At 34.4% G+C, this 19,207-nt stretch overlaps 1 protein-coding gene across 4 annotated transcripts in view; it reads right to left on the reverse strand.

Annotated features, from left to right (window-relative positions):
- Dpy19l1 (dpy-19 like C-mannosyltransferase 1) overlaps positions 1-19,207 on the reverse strand; it is a 102,305-nt gene that overhangs the window by 38,856 nt on the left and 44,242 nt on the right. For all 4 annotated transcript variants that reach the window (XM_046460619.2, XM_046460618.2, XM_046460617.2 and 1 more), the window contains exons 7-9: positions 12,760-12,817; positions 7,864-7,955; positions 2,165-2,264 (exon numbers count right to left, since the gene is read on the reverse strand). In XM_046460619.2, the coding sequence (XP_046316575.1) occupies positions 2,165-2,264; positions 7,864-7,955; positions 12,760-12,817 (250 nt within the window). The remainder of the gene's footprint in view (positions 1-2,164; positions 2,265-7,863; positions 7,956-12,759; positions 12,818-19,207) is intronic.

Consider the following 19,207-nt stretch of genomic DNA (forward strand, 5'->3'; position numbering starts at 1 on the left):
AAATTTAAAAAGAAATTAAGTTAAAAATAAAAATAATATACATATAAAATAAATAGGTATAAAAATGCAGGAAAATAATTCTGTTACCTTAAATTTATTTATAGTTACACAGAAAGTGAGATTATGATTTTCCTTTATCTCCCAATTTATTATTGAGTATGGTCAATATATTAACTTGGCAAATTGTGCTTGATTTTCTTCTGTCACATACAGCTCACATGAATTATTTACTTTGTGGATCATCCAAAAACAACACTCATTTTTATATCAGGTTGACTATCATTAACATGTATAATTAAAGTACTCTGATCCATAAAAAATATGAAAATGTAATTTAACATATCCATTAATACATAATTGGGGAGGGCACATTAAGACTCAAAAATAAGCAATACATGTTTATGTAAAAATAATGATTTCTGATTTTTTGTCACTCTTCACAAGTATCTCCGTTAGTGTTGTATTTCATTAGTATAAATATTCAAATATTAGGTATAATGAAATTTATCAAATTTCAAATTAAAAGGAGTACTTTCACCACAAAGGTACTTTTAACTTTCCAATTTGAAGAAAATTATACATTATTAATCAAGAATTCTAAGACTATTAGAATTATTTAGATGGATTGATTAAATGATGACACTGTATCTCTTATAAAGAGGTCTTATGTCAGACAATGCCTCTCTACCCTTCTTCATGGAGAAAGCCATTCAAAGTAAATCCCATGCCTCTCCTACCACACATACATAGCAAATTGAAACAGCTAAACATTTAAACATATAACTTAAATTACAATCTTTAAGGATTTTATCTCCAAATAATCTACAACAAACGTTCCTATTAGTAAAAACAAACAAAATAACCACCACCACCAAACCAAGATCCAAACCAAGATGTCTCTTCTTTTAGTTACCCATGGGGAAACCATACTGCTTAAAAGTGACTAACAACACACATTCCCTCACAGTTGTTATTCATATTATTTTACTTCATATAATAATAACTCTAGGGGAGTGTGTGTTGTTATTCAACATAAGAACCACAGAGGCATGTCAACTCCCCCCACCGCGCGCGTGCACGCGCGCACTCTCACACACACACACACAGAAAAGGAAGGCCATCTTCACTAACTGAAAGCAATAGGGAAAGTAAGATCCTTTTTTACTCCAAAGGCTAAGCAATATATAGAACACCTCCATGGTAGAATCTTAAAGAGATGATCTCAGGGATAATTTAAATCAAAAACTAATGTAAAATGTCATCAAACCAAAGAAGGTAAAGGAGTCTAAAAGATAAGATCAAAGGAAGAAGTAAGTACAAATCAGGTATAGTAAAAAAAAAAAAAAAAGATGAACGAATCTGGCTAAGCACTGGGTACTTTGTTGAGTCTTAATATATTACCCTCATCTGATCCAATAAAGTGGGTTCTTTTATCTTCTCTATTTTAGAAATGAGAAAATTGAAACTAAGAAAAGTTAAGTTTTTTGTCAAAGTCAAGCAGCTAATGAATAGAATTTTATTAGGACTCATATCTAGGTCTGACTTCAGTACTGAAGCAACACATTCCAAAGAATATTAAAAAGCAATTCATCTACTGCTTTATACAAATATGGCTAGCATAATAATAAAAAAGTAGGAAATGGGAGGAAAATGAATACATAATAGCTACCCTGTTTTATATGTCAATATTTGAAAAGAAGGAATGAATACATGAAAAGGTGATAAACTGCAAATTGGGAGGAGAAATTATAAAATATGAACTTCATTAGCTATTTATCCTCTTATCCGATGTATAGTTATCCTACATGTAAAAAATATGGCACTACGCATAAAAGTAACACATTTTACTTAAGAGAAATACTATAGTTATTTAAAAGAAATAATTAAAATTATAATATTAGTTCTCTTTTAAACCCACAAATATTGAGTAACAAAGATAAGTCTTTTACAAAATGGATTCATAAATGCATTTTTCTAGTAAGTAAATAATACTCATTAATAAACAAATCTTGCACATTTCCTTACTCTGAACTTTCTTTAAAACCATTAAATGAACACTTTAGGACTTAGAATTATATAGGAGCTCAGTTATAATGTTATACAAATGAGTTCACTTAATCAAATGCTCTAAGCTTAAATCACTTTAAAAATATAATCACCTTACCTGAGTAAGAAGTACAAACTGAGCAAACTGCCATGGAAGCATGAAAAATATATTGGAAATGCAGAGCGCAATCAAGCTTCCTCTATAAAGTTTTGTAGCCCTTGAAAAGGTAAAATAAATATCAGTAAGTTTAACAACAAAAGAGTCTAGCATGGCTTCCAACAACCGCAAATTAGAATCTCCAACATGATGTGTTATAACACAAACTGAACATAAAATGAACCAATGGGTTAGAAATTATATCTCCTGACACCCAATTACAACAATTTTCTGTAAAAAGTAAATGTCCATTTATTACTGTAAAAACACAAAGCCCTGTCATGGAACTGCCCAGGTTAGTACAGAAACTGAATTTTTTTTCCAAACTTTTTTCCAACACTTAAATGTTGACTCAATAGATTCATCAGTTGGAGAGAGAAACAATATCTATGAAAAAAAAAATCACAAAAAGTGGAATATTCTAAATGCTATATAATATATATATACAAATGCTGAAAGAATTCAGAATCAGAGCTGAGCAGCTGAGAAGATTTTGTGAGGATGTAGGATAAAAGTTGGTCTTGTTCTAGTAGAACATAGAAAGAAAACTAGAAATGGAGGCAAAAGTGGGGCAGGGGAGGGCAGTTTGGAGCCATCTTTAGAAGATTCACATTGATATTGACTTGTGATTTAGGAGAATTTTGGGAAGGTGAGGTGATTCATCTTTTTTCCTAAATCTGAGCCAGTGCAAAGCCCCTAAATATACCCAGCATTCTTTACAGAAGTAGAGTGTGCACATGAACATACCAAGGGTAAGCAGCTTGGACAGAAGAAAGCAAACCTTTTGGGTTACAACCCCCTGGTGCACTGAGCATCACCATAGAATGCCTTTCTTCACTTCTTCAAATAGCCCTTCCTCAAAGGACATTCCTCTCTGCTCTTCTAACCCAACTGAAGTTATTTTTAAACTCCAGGTAACCTAAATGAATTACAAAATCAACTAGATAAAACCCAGCTTTTTTTTTTTTTAATGTAGACATTTAGAGGGAAACAGAATAGATAAGACTGCATCCTACCCAAAAAGTTTTGAGTTTCTTAGAAATTTCTTTACATTTCTCTACAGCTCTTTAAATTTTTTCCTCTTTCATTTTTTTTCCCCATGATGCTTGGCATGGAACATAGGGCCTTGCACATCTGGACAAGAACTCTATAACTAAGCTACACCCCTGGACCCTCACTATTGCTTCTGGATACTAAACAGTATTTCCATTTTATGGGTAACAAGGGACATTAAAGATATCCAAGTAGAATTTAATACTAATCTGGCAGTTGGTACAGAATGCACTGGAGGGGAATAAGAACAAATAGAAACCAATGGAATTCTAACTGGTGATGTATGATCAATACACCACTGACCCAAGACAAGAGAAATGAAAACGTAAATATTGCCAAGAATAATGAAGAAAAAACAGACTGTGCTGTTATTAGGTGGCTTATAAAAAATCCAAATTTCTAAAAATACTTAAAAATTCAAACCTGGACAAAATTAATTTGTTAAAATAAAATATGCAGCTAACCTTACTAATAATTGATTACCAGCATTTAGGAATAGTTTCTTTTCCAGTTTTATCACAGTTCCCTCTGCACTGCAGTATACTTCAACACAGCTCAGCTGCTTCTTGCTTACCCAAGCCACTCACCCAACCTCCCTCTAATATTATCAGATTTTTTACTACAGATAGAAACCAAGAAAACTAGAGGAAACAACTATCCTTCCAAAGAGGAAAGGAATCAATAATAAAGATGAAATACCAGAAGATGCGGACAATCAGTAGAGATGAAGTCATTATTCCTCAAAAGAAAGACAAGAAGTCTTCCAAGGATCCAGAAAAGAGGATGTGGTTTCCCAGCTGTCAAGACTGCACTTCCCTACAAGACACCCATAGCACAAAAGTTGATAACAAAAATCAACAAATGGGACTTACTTAAACTGAAAAGTTTTCTCTCAGCAAGAGAAACAATAAAAGAGGTAAATAGGGAGCCTACATCATGGGAACAAATTTTTACTCCTCACACTTCAGATAGAGCCCTAATATCCAGAGTATACAAAGAATTCAAAAAATTAAACAATAAGAAAACAAATAACCCAATCAACAAATGGGCCAAAGACCTGAACAGACACTTCTCAGAGGAGGACATACAATCAATCAACAAGTACATGAAAAAATGCTCACCATCTCTAGCAGTCAGAGAAATGCAAATCAAAACCACCCTAAGATACCATCTCACTCCAGTAAGATTGGCAGCCATTAGGAAGTCAAACAACAACAAGTGCTGGAGAGGATGTGGGGAAAAGGGTACTCTTGTACATTGCTGGTGGGACTGCAAACTGGTGCGGCCAATCTGCAAAGCAGTATGGAGATTCCTGGGAAAGCTGGGAATGGAACCACCATTTGACCCAGCTATTGCCCTTCTTGGACTTTTCCCTGAAGACCTTAAAAGAGTGTACTACAGGGATACTGCCACATCGATGTTCATAGCAGCACAATTCACAATTGCTAGACTGTGGAACCAACCCAGATGCCCTTCAATAGATGAATGGATAAAAAAAATGTGGCATTTATACACCATGGAGTATTACACAGCACTAAAAAATGACAAAATCATAGAATTTGCAGGGAAATGGATGGCACTAGAGCAGATTATGCTAAGTGAAGCTAGCCAATCCCTAAAAAACAAATACCAAATGTCTTCTTTGATATAATGAGAGCAACTAAGAACAGAGCAGGGAGGAAGAGCAGGAAGAAAAGATTAACATTAAACAGATACATGAGGTGGGATGGAAAGGGAGAGAAAAGGGAAATTGCATGGTAATGGAGGGAGACCCTCATTGTTATACAAAATTACATATAAGAGGTTGTGAGGGGAATGGGAAAATAAACAAGGAGAGATATGAATTACAGTGGATGGGGTAGAGAGAGAAGATGGGAGGGGAGGGAGGGGGGATGGTAGAGGATAGGAAAGGTAGCAGAATACAACAGTTACTAATAGGGCATTATGTAAAAATGTGGATGTGTAACCGATGTGATTCTGCAATCTGTATTTGGGGTAAAATTGAGAGTTCATAACCAACTTGAATCTAATGTATGAAATATGATATGTCAAGAGCTTTATAATGTTTTGAACAACCAATAAAAAAAAAAGAAAAAAAAAGAAAAGAAAAATAAATAAATAAATAAATAAATAAGTGAAAAAAAAAAAACAAAAAAAAAAGGCTGCACTTCCCAAAGTGGAACTGTCACTTCAGGAAAATAAAAGTAGAGCCAGTCCACTTCCAGCAACCAGTCACACCAGCCATGCTAGGTAAGTAGGGAGTCATGCCAACAAGAAGAAAAGAAACAAGGAAAGTTGCCCCCTTAACTGAGAGCTGCCAATGAAGGTGTTAAGAAGGATCAAGATGATGATGAACCAGCACTGGCAAAAGCAGCATAATGAGGAATATGAAAAGGAAGACATCAACCAAGATAAAAACAGAGTATGAAGATTTCTTATGATTTATTTGGAAGACTAAAAGAAGAGCTTGAAACAGAAGTCCTTGAAGAACAAATCAAGAGAAGAACCCAACATTAAGCAGCCCCTGAATGCATGAAATAGCAATTGGAGCAACCTCACTTGTGGTAGGTAAAATAATGGCTTCCAGAGATGACCTCATCCTAATTCCTGGAACCTGTGCATGTCACTTGACATGGTATAGGGGAACTAAGGTAGCAAATGAAATTAAGATTTATAATCACCTGATGTAAAGAGAGAGAAATTATCCAGGATTATCCAGGAAGGCCCAATGTAATTACAAGGGTTTTGATTGGTTTGTTTTGTTTGGTAATACTGGGGACTGAACCTAGCAGTCTGCCATTGAGTTACCTCTGCAGGCCTTTTTTATTTTGAGAGAGTCTCACTAAATTGCCCAAGCTGGGCTCAATTTTTTGATTCTTCTGCATTAGATTCTTCAGACGTTCAAGCTGAGATTACGGGCTAGTAGCTAGGATTACAAGCATGTGTCACCATGCCCAGATCAAAAGAGTTCTTAAAAGTAAGAAAAGCAGCAGCAGAGAACATTGGAGTGAACTGACAGAAGAAGAATTCAATCCTCCATTGGTGGCTTTGATGATGGAAGTGACCCTGAGCCAAGAAATTCAGGCAGCCTATAGAAGCTCGAAAAAGGCAAGTAGTAAATGACTCCCCCGGCCCCCACCCTAGGATGCACTCCAGGAGGAGAGCATCCCTGCCAACATCTTGAGGTTTAGGACCTCTGACTTATAGAACTATAAAGTAATAAATCAAAGTTTGTGGCAATTTGTCATCACAGCAACAAGAAACTAAGACAGTACAGATGGACTCAGCAAATGAAGCAGCACCATTCAAGCTCCACAGGTTACATCAGATTAGAGAGTAAACAGGAGAAGAATCGAAGGTTTGCCTTCACTGGATTTAAAACAGGAGCAGAGGCAGAAGAAAAACTGGACTGAGACACTAATGGGTAAACCAGTGTGTTCACCACAGGGAAAAAAGCTAAGATCAAGAACATGGATGTGGAAAAATGCTTCAGGTATGGTCACTCACTCTCCTACAGCACAACATTTCTTCCAGAAAGTCTGAAGAGAGACTATGTCTCAAGGTGCCCCAAAACCAACAGGGCAGAGCTAAAGGTTATTACTTCATAAACATTTACTTTATTTGAAGATGCTACAGAAGCTTAAAATCCAATAATAAAAGAGGATTTAAGAGACAGCAATAAAGCTAGAGTTGCAGACTTAAAAAGCTGATAATACAAAAGTCATCTCCCATCCCACCTGTGAAAGATCTATGTGAAGACACGATGTAGGGGACTGGAGGCCATGTACTGATGCTATACCTGCTGAGGTCATTACACAGGTAAATTATTGAGCATAACAGACTTTAACAAGTTTCTTTTGAATTCAACGGACCACTGAAGGGCATTCTGAGTCCCAGACAGCGTCATATTTTTATCATATTTTGTTCTCTTTTTCTACAGGCTCCATTTTGTTTTATATTTACCCTCTGAAGCAAGGCAATGTATATGGAAACTCAGTATGTCAACAGAAGGGGAAATGTTCTCCCCTGCTCTCACTGGTGCTTGAACTAGCTGAAGATCAGATGAACAGGAAAAGCCTGAACTTCTAGCATGAATTCTCCTAGAACATCTCTGGTCTACTGGGGAGTTTTCCTTCTATTCCTACTATCTGACAGTCAGGGATACTAAACAAATATAGGAAGACAAACTACATGTGTTATGTACCTGATGATGACGACTGTGTGAGGTGTTCCTGACTTCAAAGGACTATATCTTACAAGATTAAAATATAGCACAAATAATCTCCCTATCTTTCTGCCCACTTTTGGGAGACTGTAGTGGTAACAAAAAAAGACTTGGGTAAGCAGAGAAGAAGTGAAAGTTTTCCTTGAGCAGTCACTGCGGACCACTAAGAGAAAGCAAGAGGACTAGAAGGCAGACAGAGGAAACGTCTCCAGTACTATGGATTTGCAAGTTACACTTTTAAAGTATCTTTACTAATTCAACATAACAAGGTCATCTTAATTAATTTATTATGTTGGCTTTTTTATTATGGAAACTTAAAAAACACTACTTTAGGTTATTGGGGGGAGGAACACCAGAAAACCTAAGGACAAATAAATATTACCTGAGAATATGAGTCACAAGCAACATCTGAAGTACAAGGAAAGGATATGAAAAGCTTTCGCGGAGAGGCGGTGTCCACATCACACGGGTACACTGAAAAAAGAACAATCAGAGTGTATGATATACTTGCTAAATTTGCTAAGTAAGACACAGAAGTGAAAGCTGCTATTTATAAATGCAAAGAGAAGTACATCTCACACATAATTTAAATGACATATTATAAAACAAGTTACTGGACTTTTAACAAACAGCAAAATTGGGAAATAAGAAATCTTACTGAGAAAGACACACAAGGATAGATGTCTTTCCTTGTGTGAGAACAAAGAGAAAGACAACATTTTTCTTCTCCATTCATGAGTTGATGGACACATTGGCAAATTCCTACCTTGGTTACTGTGAATAATGCTACAATGAACACGGAAATGCAGGTGTGTCTATTATATACTGATTTCATTTCCTTTGGCTACATACCCAATAGTGGGTTTGTTGGAAATAGGGTAACTATTAGTTATAACAACATATAATATATTCCAAAATAACCAGAGATGTACAAAAATTTCCAGAACACAGAAATTATTGATGTTTGAGGAAATGGAAGTGTTTATTACCCAGACTCTGGTCTCTAAATATCATTTTCCACTAACAGGATCCAGGATTCCTTGGAAAATAACTGATTCTATATCTGGGGACAAGAAAGTACAAGGCAATACTAGGACAGTAGAAGCCTTCAAAGACTGAAGGACACACAAAAGCACTAAGGGACTAAGAACAGTAACCAAAAGTATTAAGCACCTTGGAATTAATCCAACAAAAGAAGTACAAGACACAAAACACTGCTGAGAGAAATTAAAGTAAACTGATACAAATGAAGAGATATAGCCATGTTCATGGAGTAGAGCTGATTCAATATATTTAGGATCTAAATTTTCCCAACTAATCTAGAGATTCAGAGTGATCACTATTAAAATCCTGAAAGGTTGAGTTTGTGTTGAGGAAGAAAGCAATAATGACAAGCTGATTCTAAGATTTATACAAAAACACAAAGGATCTGAAGAGCTATGGTAATACTAAAGAAGAGCAAGGTTGGAGACTTTGCTATCAGATATCAAATATACAAAGCTACCTATTTAGTGTGATACTAGCTTAAAGATAAGCAGACAAATGGAACAGAATTGAGTCTAAAAACAAACTCAGAAATATATAGTCACTTTATTTATGACAAAAGCACCACTAAAAAGAATGGTCTTTTTAACAAAAGGCATTAGGTTAATTGGATTAAATAAAATAGTGCTAGGAATATGGCTTGGTAGTAAGCACTTTCCTAGCATGTGGGAACCACTAAGTTCAATTCCCAGTAGGAAGGAAGGAAGGAAGGAAGGAAGGAAGGAAGGAAGGATTAAAAATTACTATTAGTAATGGTCAATGAAAGGACTAACTCAGGAAAGGATCATCAATGGATAGTATAACCTTGTGGTCAAATGTTATAAGGGAACAGGATATTCAGTGGCTCAAAGTATCAACCCACAACCTCTTAATCAATGTAGAAGGAAAAAAGCATTCTTATAATAGATACATCTTGACAGTCGCCACCTTAACCATATGACCAAGTAAACTCAATAATGGGACAAACTGGTCTTACATGCCTCCACATGCACTACAATGAAAAAGACACAACCTCATCTACATCATGTTGTTCACAAAAATATCTAATCTAAACCCATTAGTGATGAAATAATAAGACGAATCTAATTTGTGGGGCTTCTACAAAATAATAGACCTGGACTCCCCAAAAACGTCAATGCCAAGGAAAAGAAAAGGGCAGGAGAACTGTTTCAGATAAACTGTTCTAGATAAAATCATGACCAAATGCAATGTATGATCTTAATCCGATTCTATATCCAAAACATAGGCATAAAGGAACCTACTGGGAAAACTGTGGAAATATAAATATGGACTATAATAAGTTATTATTGCATAATTTTCAGTATTGAACTTCCTGAGTATGATGATAAAGGTAAACTGTGATTATATAGGACTTGCCTTGCTTTCAGGCAATAGATACTGAGGTATTGGGGGGTAAGATGTCATCATGTCTGCAACTCATTTTCCAATGGATCAGAAAAATGTCTGTGTGCAGGGGTGTGTAAGAGAAAGCAAATGTGGCAAAATGTGAAAACCTGTAAATGAAAGTGAAGATAAATACCATATGATCTCATATATATATGGAATCCAAAAACATCAAACTGATTGGAACAAAGAACAAAATGGTAAGTTAATGGGCTGGGAACAAGGGGAAAAGAGAGGGATGGGAAAGCAGAGAAAATTAACCAAAGAGCACCAAGTTCCAACTGGATTAAAAGAAAAAGTTTTAGTGATCTATTGTATTACACAGTGACCACAGTTTATGCATTGTATAATTCAAAATTGCTATAAAAATAGCTTTTTAACATTCTTATAAAAATATTGATAAGGTAAGGAGTATAGTTACTAGTTTTGACTCTTTGGAGTACAGTTTGACTATACTCCAAAAATACACTCAATAATTCATCAATTAAAATAAATAAAAATTAAAAATAAAATTTTTATTTTATTTTTGAGCTAATCACTTATCTTTTAGTGCTTTCATTTTAATGCATAATGGCATATTATTTTCTATTTATTTATTACAAAAGAATATTACATAAGGGTCATCAAGATTGTTCAAAGTATTTTGAGAATTTTTTTCCAAATATTATATAAGTAACATAAGAAGCCTGATAAGTAAAAACATCTATATAATTGATTATGGAATACATAACCTCAATATGATTGATCATTACTTTGGGCAACTTATAGCCCCTTTATTTTCACTTTTCATATTTGAAGGCTTTGTTTTAAATAATTTGATTAATATATTTGTGCTATATATTTCCTACTTTGTTAAGGCAAAAATTTCTCTCTGAGGGAAAAAAAAAATTTTAAGTATATTATATATCCAGTACAGAACAAACTAAATAATGGAATAGAACTAAAAAGCAAGTAACAATTTACAACTATTTGGGGGACACATAAGCAATTCAGTCAAGTGATTGAAACATTTCTTCTATAACAGTAAGATACTAGTCATTAACCAACAGCAATTTTAGTGAAGAAAGCTCACTAGATACATGAATAGGCATTACCAGAGTAAATGCTTCCATTCATATAAAAATTGCATACTTTAGCCAACATTTTTAAAAATCAGAAAAAAAGGTCTGAAAATCTCATAATCTGAAAGCCAAAATATATTCAAAATAATGTTTTCAATTACTTGAGCACTCAATAACCCTTTTCCCCCAAACTGCAGTTTACACTATCACTTTTTAAATAGACGATATTCCACAAAAAGAAGTCACTTTTAAAGCTACATTACATCTAAATGCAATTGTTTATTTGCTTATTTCAATAAGACTACAATTCTAATTCTAATCATATTTATTTTTTCTTAAAAAAGTGATGTCTAAGCATGTTGAAATAAACCCAAGTTAGCTGAAAAAGTAGCAAAAAGAAAATCCATCAGTCTGAAAACTCAGCTAAGTAGTTTGAATTCCATTGTTAAAAACTGAAAAGATTTTGTAAGAAATGATGTTCTTGCTACACGAGCATCAAAATTATAAGAAAAACATAAGATAAGGAATTAACAATCGCAGTTAGACATGGAGGGTAACACAATGAACCTTTGTGCTTACGAACAGTGGTCTTTCTAACTGCATCTTGGCTCAAAAACGTTAAATAATCCCTTTTCTCCAGCATATTGTTGTTAATACACAATGCTTCTTTCTTCTATTATTAAGCCATTATATCCCATTTCTTAGTCATTTTTAAAGAATCTTTGCTTCCAAATGTTTCATAGTCCATACTATCACAATGAACAGCATCCAGTAAGGAAAAGTCAAATTATTCTTTTCTTTTCTTTCCTCAAAACTCACACTACACTAAATAACTTATGTTACACAGCAATCATTTGTCAAGCATCTTCTCATCTATAAGGCCACTCCAGCTTTATACTTCTGTGATTCCAGAGAATTAAGTGCATATTAGTGGACTACCATTAGTAAAGTACATTAACTTTGCATGATTACTTACTCTTAAGAGCTTTTTAATATGCACACATTCAAATATTGAAGACACTCAGTGTATAAACTAAGAAAAGATGAAGTCACTTGACAAAAAGCAAGCTGACCTTTCTGAACAGAGATATATTTAGTAGAAAGTTGTTTACAAATATGATTAAAGGAAAGAAGTCACTGTCACTTTGAATTTATATTAAAATTTAATTTTAACTAAACTTTTCGTAATAGTAATAATAAGTAAAAATAACACTTCAAGTTAACAGTTATGTTCCAAACATTGCTTTTGGCATTTTACACAAGTGAATTCATTTACTTACTGTAAAAATTCTCCTATAAAACTAGAACATCATTATGCCAATTGCCAAAAGGAAATAAAGGCACAGAGAAATGAAATGACTTGCTCAGCTAGCACAGCTACTAAATGACAGTCAGGATCTGAACCCAGGCAACCTGATCCAGAATCTTTGTACTTCACAATGCTATTTTATTCAGAAAGCCCACAGACATTTGCAAATGTGTAGGTATAATAAAAATTCCTTAAAGAACAATTAAAAGTATATTGTTCCTAAAATATGAGCTTTTATCATTTTAAAAAGAATTGTTATAGATCCACTATTTTCTCAAACCAGTAATAACAATATCATGTAAAAGATATAAGGGTCATGCAAAGTCAACTTAAAATAAAATATTACCACTTAAATTTTGGGTCAAAATAATAAGATCAAACATTTAAAGAATGCTACTACAGATTAAATTTAAAGAAATTTAAGGAAGGTTAATTCTGAAAGCATTTTCTGACCACCTACCTCTCCATGATTGAAAAAGAAGCATAACACTGTAACCAGGCCTCCCAATCGACTTCCACTGGAAAAGAGGATAAGAAAGCACAACTCAAATATCAGAAATCCAGTGCAACCTAATAAAACCTTAAAATAATATAACATGACAATCTTTCAGAACTACAACTCTTTCAGCCACACTAGAATTTACTTATGCTTATTTACAAAATAATTTATTTCTCCAAAGTATTTGTCAAAATACATTTCATTTTTAAAAATCTCATTTGCTATCTTCAAAATATATACAGTCATAAAAGCAAATAACCTGAAAAGGAATAGAAAATGATCAATAGTCATGCTACTGTGCATCTTCAGTTGGATTTTTCTTCTTTTTTTCCCTCAGCACTACATATTTATCTATGTCCTACAACATTTCTCAAACTATTTTCCTTAGGATACATGACATACATTAGAGAAAGGGAAGAGAGGAAAGTGCAGAAAGAACTCTGAAACAGTCATGAAGTTGGAAACCACCACACTGTCTAGTCAGCCTGCTTGTAGAAATCCACAAAGCATGTCAGCACACTGAAGACATATTCACTTCCTCCCAAACCGCATCCCCAAATTAGTTTTGAAAAGAACATACCTAGGAAGCACTAGTTTCCAGATAAAAGTTTTATTTCTCACTTATTTATAGAAAAGTGAAATTGAATACAAATATCAAAGTACAACCTTCAGGTTTATAATTTGCTAAGAAACTACAATGGTAAAGTCTGTCAGCTCTAAAAACTAAATCTTGATTTGGTGTTACAGTTAAATTTGAATTGTCTCTCAAAAGCCCTGTGAAAGATAATGCAAGAAACTTTAGAGGGGAAATGATTGGGTCATGAGAATCTTAATATAATTAGTGAATTAACCCACTGATAAGGATTATCTGGGTGGTAACTACAGGCAGATAGGGTGTAGTTGGAGATGGGGAGGGTCCCCTGTGGTGTACCTTTGGGCTGTTTATTTTGTCCCTGGTGAGCCTAAGCAAGAGTTCTTGCTCTGCTTCCTGATTGTCATGCCCTGAGCTGCTTGGCTCCACCACACCCTCCACCTTGATGTTCTGTCTCATCTTGGGCCCAGAGAAATGGAGTCGGCCATCTATGGACTGAGACCTCTGAAACCATGAGCCCCAAATAAACTTGTCCTCCTCAAAACTGTTCTTGTCAGTTCTTTTGGTCACAGCAATGAAAAAGTTGACTAAAACATTTGCTTAAGTAAGAGTAAAATGTTCCCTACTTTCCTCCAAGCCTGGGGAGAAGAGTGGGTTGCTTTTAGGTTTTCTCCATCATTTCTTTCATCTTTACTCTAGAGGTGTTCTTATTCAATTCAGCTCATGTTGCTTTTTCATTATTCTACAATGTCTTTCTTTCTTTCTGTCCATCTACAAGTACCTGTATAACACACAGAGGTCAGAAAGGTAACAAAAAACCTGAGGGTGTGGGTATTGTAGGCCACTGTATGTACTATCAGGGGACATATGAGGAAAAGTGGAGGGCATCTTCCTTTTCTCCTCAGGCAGATAGACAGGGCTGGGATCCCCAAAACAGGGGGCCTGCTAGCCTTAGAAAAGGAAGAGGAAGAACATTGCATGTTTAGTGGCCGGTAGTATGTGGAGTTTCCATTTTCCCTTATGGATCTGGAGGTGCAGCCATCTGCTCCTAAAGGGAAAGGTGGCAGCATTAAAGATTTAAAGACAGAGGAGAACAGAAATACCACTTGCCTTTAAGGAGAAAAGTAACTAGGGAAAGCAAAGGGGTTGCTGAATCTTTAAGGGAGCAACTGAGGCTCAAGACTTCATAGGGTCCCTAATTGGAGAACTGTGTGACAGCTTTCTACCAGTTATCAGTCTGGACTGGCACAAGTTATAAAGGGGCAAACAAATGGAGGATATTGAACAAAAAGTGGCTGAGTGATACATCATAAAATAAGGACACATTAAAGAGATATAAGTAGTTCAGGCCAGGACACTATGCCAGTCTCCACTTACCACAGAGCATGCTGGCGTCCATTTCTGTATCACCTTCATAGTACCCAATACACTTAGACTCTTTTAATTTTGCTCTTCAGAATAAGTAAAAACTTTTTTCTCACTGTTATTTTGATTTTTTACTTCCTGCCTACTAGAATGGAGCATCTTCATTTTGTTTTGATAATACAGGTTTTTTTCTTTTCTGAACTACCTGTTCACAACCTTGTTTATTTTTCTAATCGATTGTCTGCTTTCCTATTTAAAGATTAGAGTTATCAAATCTCTGGCTGTCAAACAGGTGATGAAACATTTTAGTATAATTTATGATGTATTATTTTAGAAAGAAAATTTTAAATTTCATATAGTTAACATGTCAGTATTTTCCTTTATTTTATCTCTATTTCCTACTTCATCTGTGAAGGTTTTCCCCATCTCAAAAATATAGCCTCCTAAAATTTCTTTAGTATTATTTCATTTTCATTTATTATCTGAAGAACACTACTTTTGTTCTCTTTAAAATACCCAAGTATACCCAATTATGCCTATTCCCAGAGAAATGAAATATGGCCTTTATCATATATGAATGTCTTATAATGCTAGATAAAATCTGTTTTATAGTCAATTGACTTAATTCTGTATTTTTTGTGTCACTATTTTTATTACTACAGCATTATGGTAATTTAAACACATAATAAAGGAATCTCCCCACCCCAACTACTCTTATATTTTTAAAAAATACTTTTAGGGCCAGGCATGGAGACTCACATCTGTAATTCCAGTGACTTGGGAGTCTGAGAGAGGAGGATCACAAGTTCAAAGCCTACCTCAGCAACTTAGTGAGGCTAAGCAACTTAGGGAGACCCTGTCTCAAAATAAAACATAAATAGGGCTGGGGATGTGGCTCAGTGGTTAAGTGCCCCATGTGTTCTCACCAACTTACTTTTATATTAATATCTTAATCAGTTCCCTTTTTCAGAAAAAGAAAACAAACAACAATAACAATAAAACTTTTGAGTTTCTGGCCAGAATGACATTAAATTTACATATAATTTAGAAAGGATGTTCATTATAATGATGGTAATTCTTTCCATTGGTTGCCCAGTATCTCTCTCTCCACTTATTAAGTTTAATTGTATTTCCTTAAATAAAAACTTTATGAACAAGCAATATAGCAGGCAAGCATCTAAAGTTAAAACTTCTAGAAATACAGAGGAAAATATGATAAAAATCTGATCATAGTAGAGTACTGTAACAATATTTGGCAGGTTATGTTAATTAAGGAAACAAAGGATTTGAAATAGATAATCAATAAGTTTAATTCTGTGTATAGATAAATAGGTTGATTGACTGATTTTTGACTATACTGGGAATGTTTGTTTGTTTGTTTGTTTTAATGTCCCTGGAGTATTCATCTACAAAGACACCTCATTCTCTGACTATAGTCAAAAACAACTTAAACCACAAAAAAATGAAGAAAAAAATTGGAAAAGTCACAAATCCAAATTTCCTGACTAAATCTCTAGATGCAGTTTGTCTTAGAAGTCCTACACCCTTCTTCAACAGCTACACAGCCCACAGGGAACTGAGGCTGGACATTCTACTGAGGGTTAAACCAGTGTGACAATGCTTGCTTCTCAACAAATTACAAAAATAGGTTCCAATCCAGTACATCCACGAATATAGACTCAGTTTTGCTCAACTAAGGGAGAAAGATTTTCTGGGAAATATATATACTCACAAATCTAGGGGCAAGGAAGAATAAAATGTGTTTATCTATAGGCATACTCTGAGTTATAATCACTATGAAATGGTATAACTTCCAATAATCAAAAATAGCATCCTTAACATTAAATTTCCTCTTATCTTGAACCTAAAGATGGTGTCACTTCATTTTGCTAAACAGAAAATATGAAATAATCAAAATTTTAAAAAAATTTTAATTTTTCTTTTTCTATTACAGTTGATCAGTTGACATTTCAGCATTCCCTAGTGGTTAAAAAAAAATAAGTTTCTTTTGCAATATTACCACCAAAACTGTCAGGAAAAAAGCAAGCTCCTGTTATGTAATTATTAAAACACTTCTAAGCTTGCTAAACATTTATCACATTTACTCATACTTCTCATTCATTTTTTGAGCCTCAATTTCCTTATATAAAATACAGACATATTAAAAATTAAAAATACTTTTTTAAAATGTAAATATTTTGATTCAAATAGTTTTTAAAATTTTATGATTTAGAAAAGTATTTTTAAATCTTCAAAATTCTTTCCAGTATTAAAATTTAATAATTCTATGATTCTCTTCTTTCCTATCCCTACTGATTTGTAAAGATTCAAATCAATCATCAAATTTTGATGGGCTTTATTAATCACTGAGATTTTTGGCTGTATTCATATTAAGAATTATGAAACATACAAAATTCAACAACTGAAAAGGTTAAAAAAGCTATCATAATTAATTCAAAACTATACTAAATAAGTTTTCTTCTCTAAGAAAATGAAAGGATAATTTGGAAATAACAAATTATTTGAATAATCAAATATTCAATCTCACGTTTGAGAAGGCTTTGACCCTTTCCAGCCTGATGATGAAACACTGGGCAGGCCTGCCTCACAGATGAGAACCTTCCCATATACCTACCTACAACAGTGGGAATTCACTGGTGCACAAAGACAAGACAGAAAGTAAAGACCAGGAAACAAAATGAGAGTTAAGAAGCATTAATAAAGTTCTTTATGTGGACCTCTCCAGCCTATTACAAGCAATTAATTAATGCCTTTATCTCTTCAGTGGCATTAAGAAAAAAAGTATTTTATTTACATTATTGTGAACTTCCCAATTCTTTGAAGTTGACATGGTACTTAGTACTGAGCTTTGCCCATAGCAGAAATTCAAATGGTATCTGAGAGGTAAACAAATACATAAATACCATTCAATCAAGCACTGTTAGCATTCATTGTTTTAGAACCTTGCCATCAAACACTCCATGCCTCATGTCACTACTGCTCTTGAACACTGGTTCAGATATAGGCTCCCATTCACAGTAAGCACCTTGTGGTCAGTGGAGCTGCTATCTGTCAACCATGTAGCCACTTGACTCCCAAGCAGTTTTTTCCTTTGTGCCCTCCAGTGGCTTCATTCCACTGTGAACAACAACTTACTCAGGCTTTCAGATCCTTCCTTTTACTTCTACTGGAAATATCACTGCCTTCAAATGGTTCCCTGAAATCTCCTCCCAACTCTACTGTCTAATATCTGAGTCTATCACTTCTCTGCATCCTACTCCACATACTAGCCCAGGCTGACCTCCTCTTCCACCTGGATGCCTCAACAGCTTCCCTTGTGGCCTCCCTGTTTCTAGGCCTGCTCCCTCTACAGTGTATTTTCTACAATCTTTAAAAGCAAACAAATTCAATGGATCCCACCTTTCACTATTATCCCATTTCTCTCAGGGTCAAATTCAAACACCAAAATATGTCTAAAATGCCTTGCAGGGTCTAGCCCTGCTACTCCTCCACAATACTTTCATGATTCTTGCTACTACCCAAGCTCTGTGCTCTAGCTGCCCTGTCCTTATTGTAGTTACTCAAGTGAAAAAAAAAAGAAAAGAAAAAAGAAAAAGAAAAAGAATCCCATAGATTTTAGTATGCAAAACAGCATAGTGAGGGACAAGGCTGGTGGGGAAGCACAGGCAATCCTAGTGAGATGATGCTTAAGTGTCTTCAAGTGACAGTGACACAAACAGAGAAGTGAGAAGACTCCAGAGATGTTCTAAAGAAAGAAAAAAGATTTTGTGAGTACTTGGAGTGCAGGGGGGCGGGGGGGTAGGGAAGCCACAAATATCTCCCAGTGGTCAGACTAATATCCATTAGTGTAGACAGAAACGTCATTTGCTAGGATGGTGAAAACATAATGCGGGACAGGTTTTTAGGGAAAAGATGCCAATATTTTCAACCAATAACTTTCATCAATTTATGCATACTAAAAGAAATACTTATCTTTTAAATATTCATATACAACTGTTAGACTAAATGGGTTTGATCATGGATGTGATAGCAGGCCAAGTTAATAGAACATTCAAAAAAACAGCAGCTGGAAAAGTTTGAGATGGTGTAATTCACAGCATATTTAAGATATAGTTTTAGCCAAAAAACCCATCTATATAAACAGTAAGAGTTTGAATTTTTAAAAAAGTTAGATAATGAAAAAAAATAAATAAAATCAATTAAATATTAAAAAAAGAAACATTATTTTAAAAAAGTATAGTCATTATGAAACTACAAAAAAAATCAAATACAACAATGGAAACAAAACAGGCATAAAAGAATTCACAGGTGAGGGATAGCAGGGGATTAAAGAATTGAAATAAATAAAGCTGTTATATTTTTTCACAAAGTCTAAAAAGAAGACTGAATAACTTCATAGGTAACTTTGGTTGGATGATGAAAAGAATGGAA

Source organism: Marmota monax, unplaced genomic scaffold (genome assembly GCF_021218885.2).
Source record: "Marmota monax isolate L192 unplaced genomic scaffold, Marmota_monax_Labrador192_F-V1.1 WCK01_AAM20220418_F8-fsc00107, whole genome shotgun sequence".
NCBI classification, from domain to species: Eukaryota; Metazoa; Chordata; class Mammalia; order Rodentia; family Sciuridae; genus Marmota; species Marmota monax.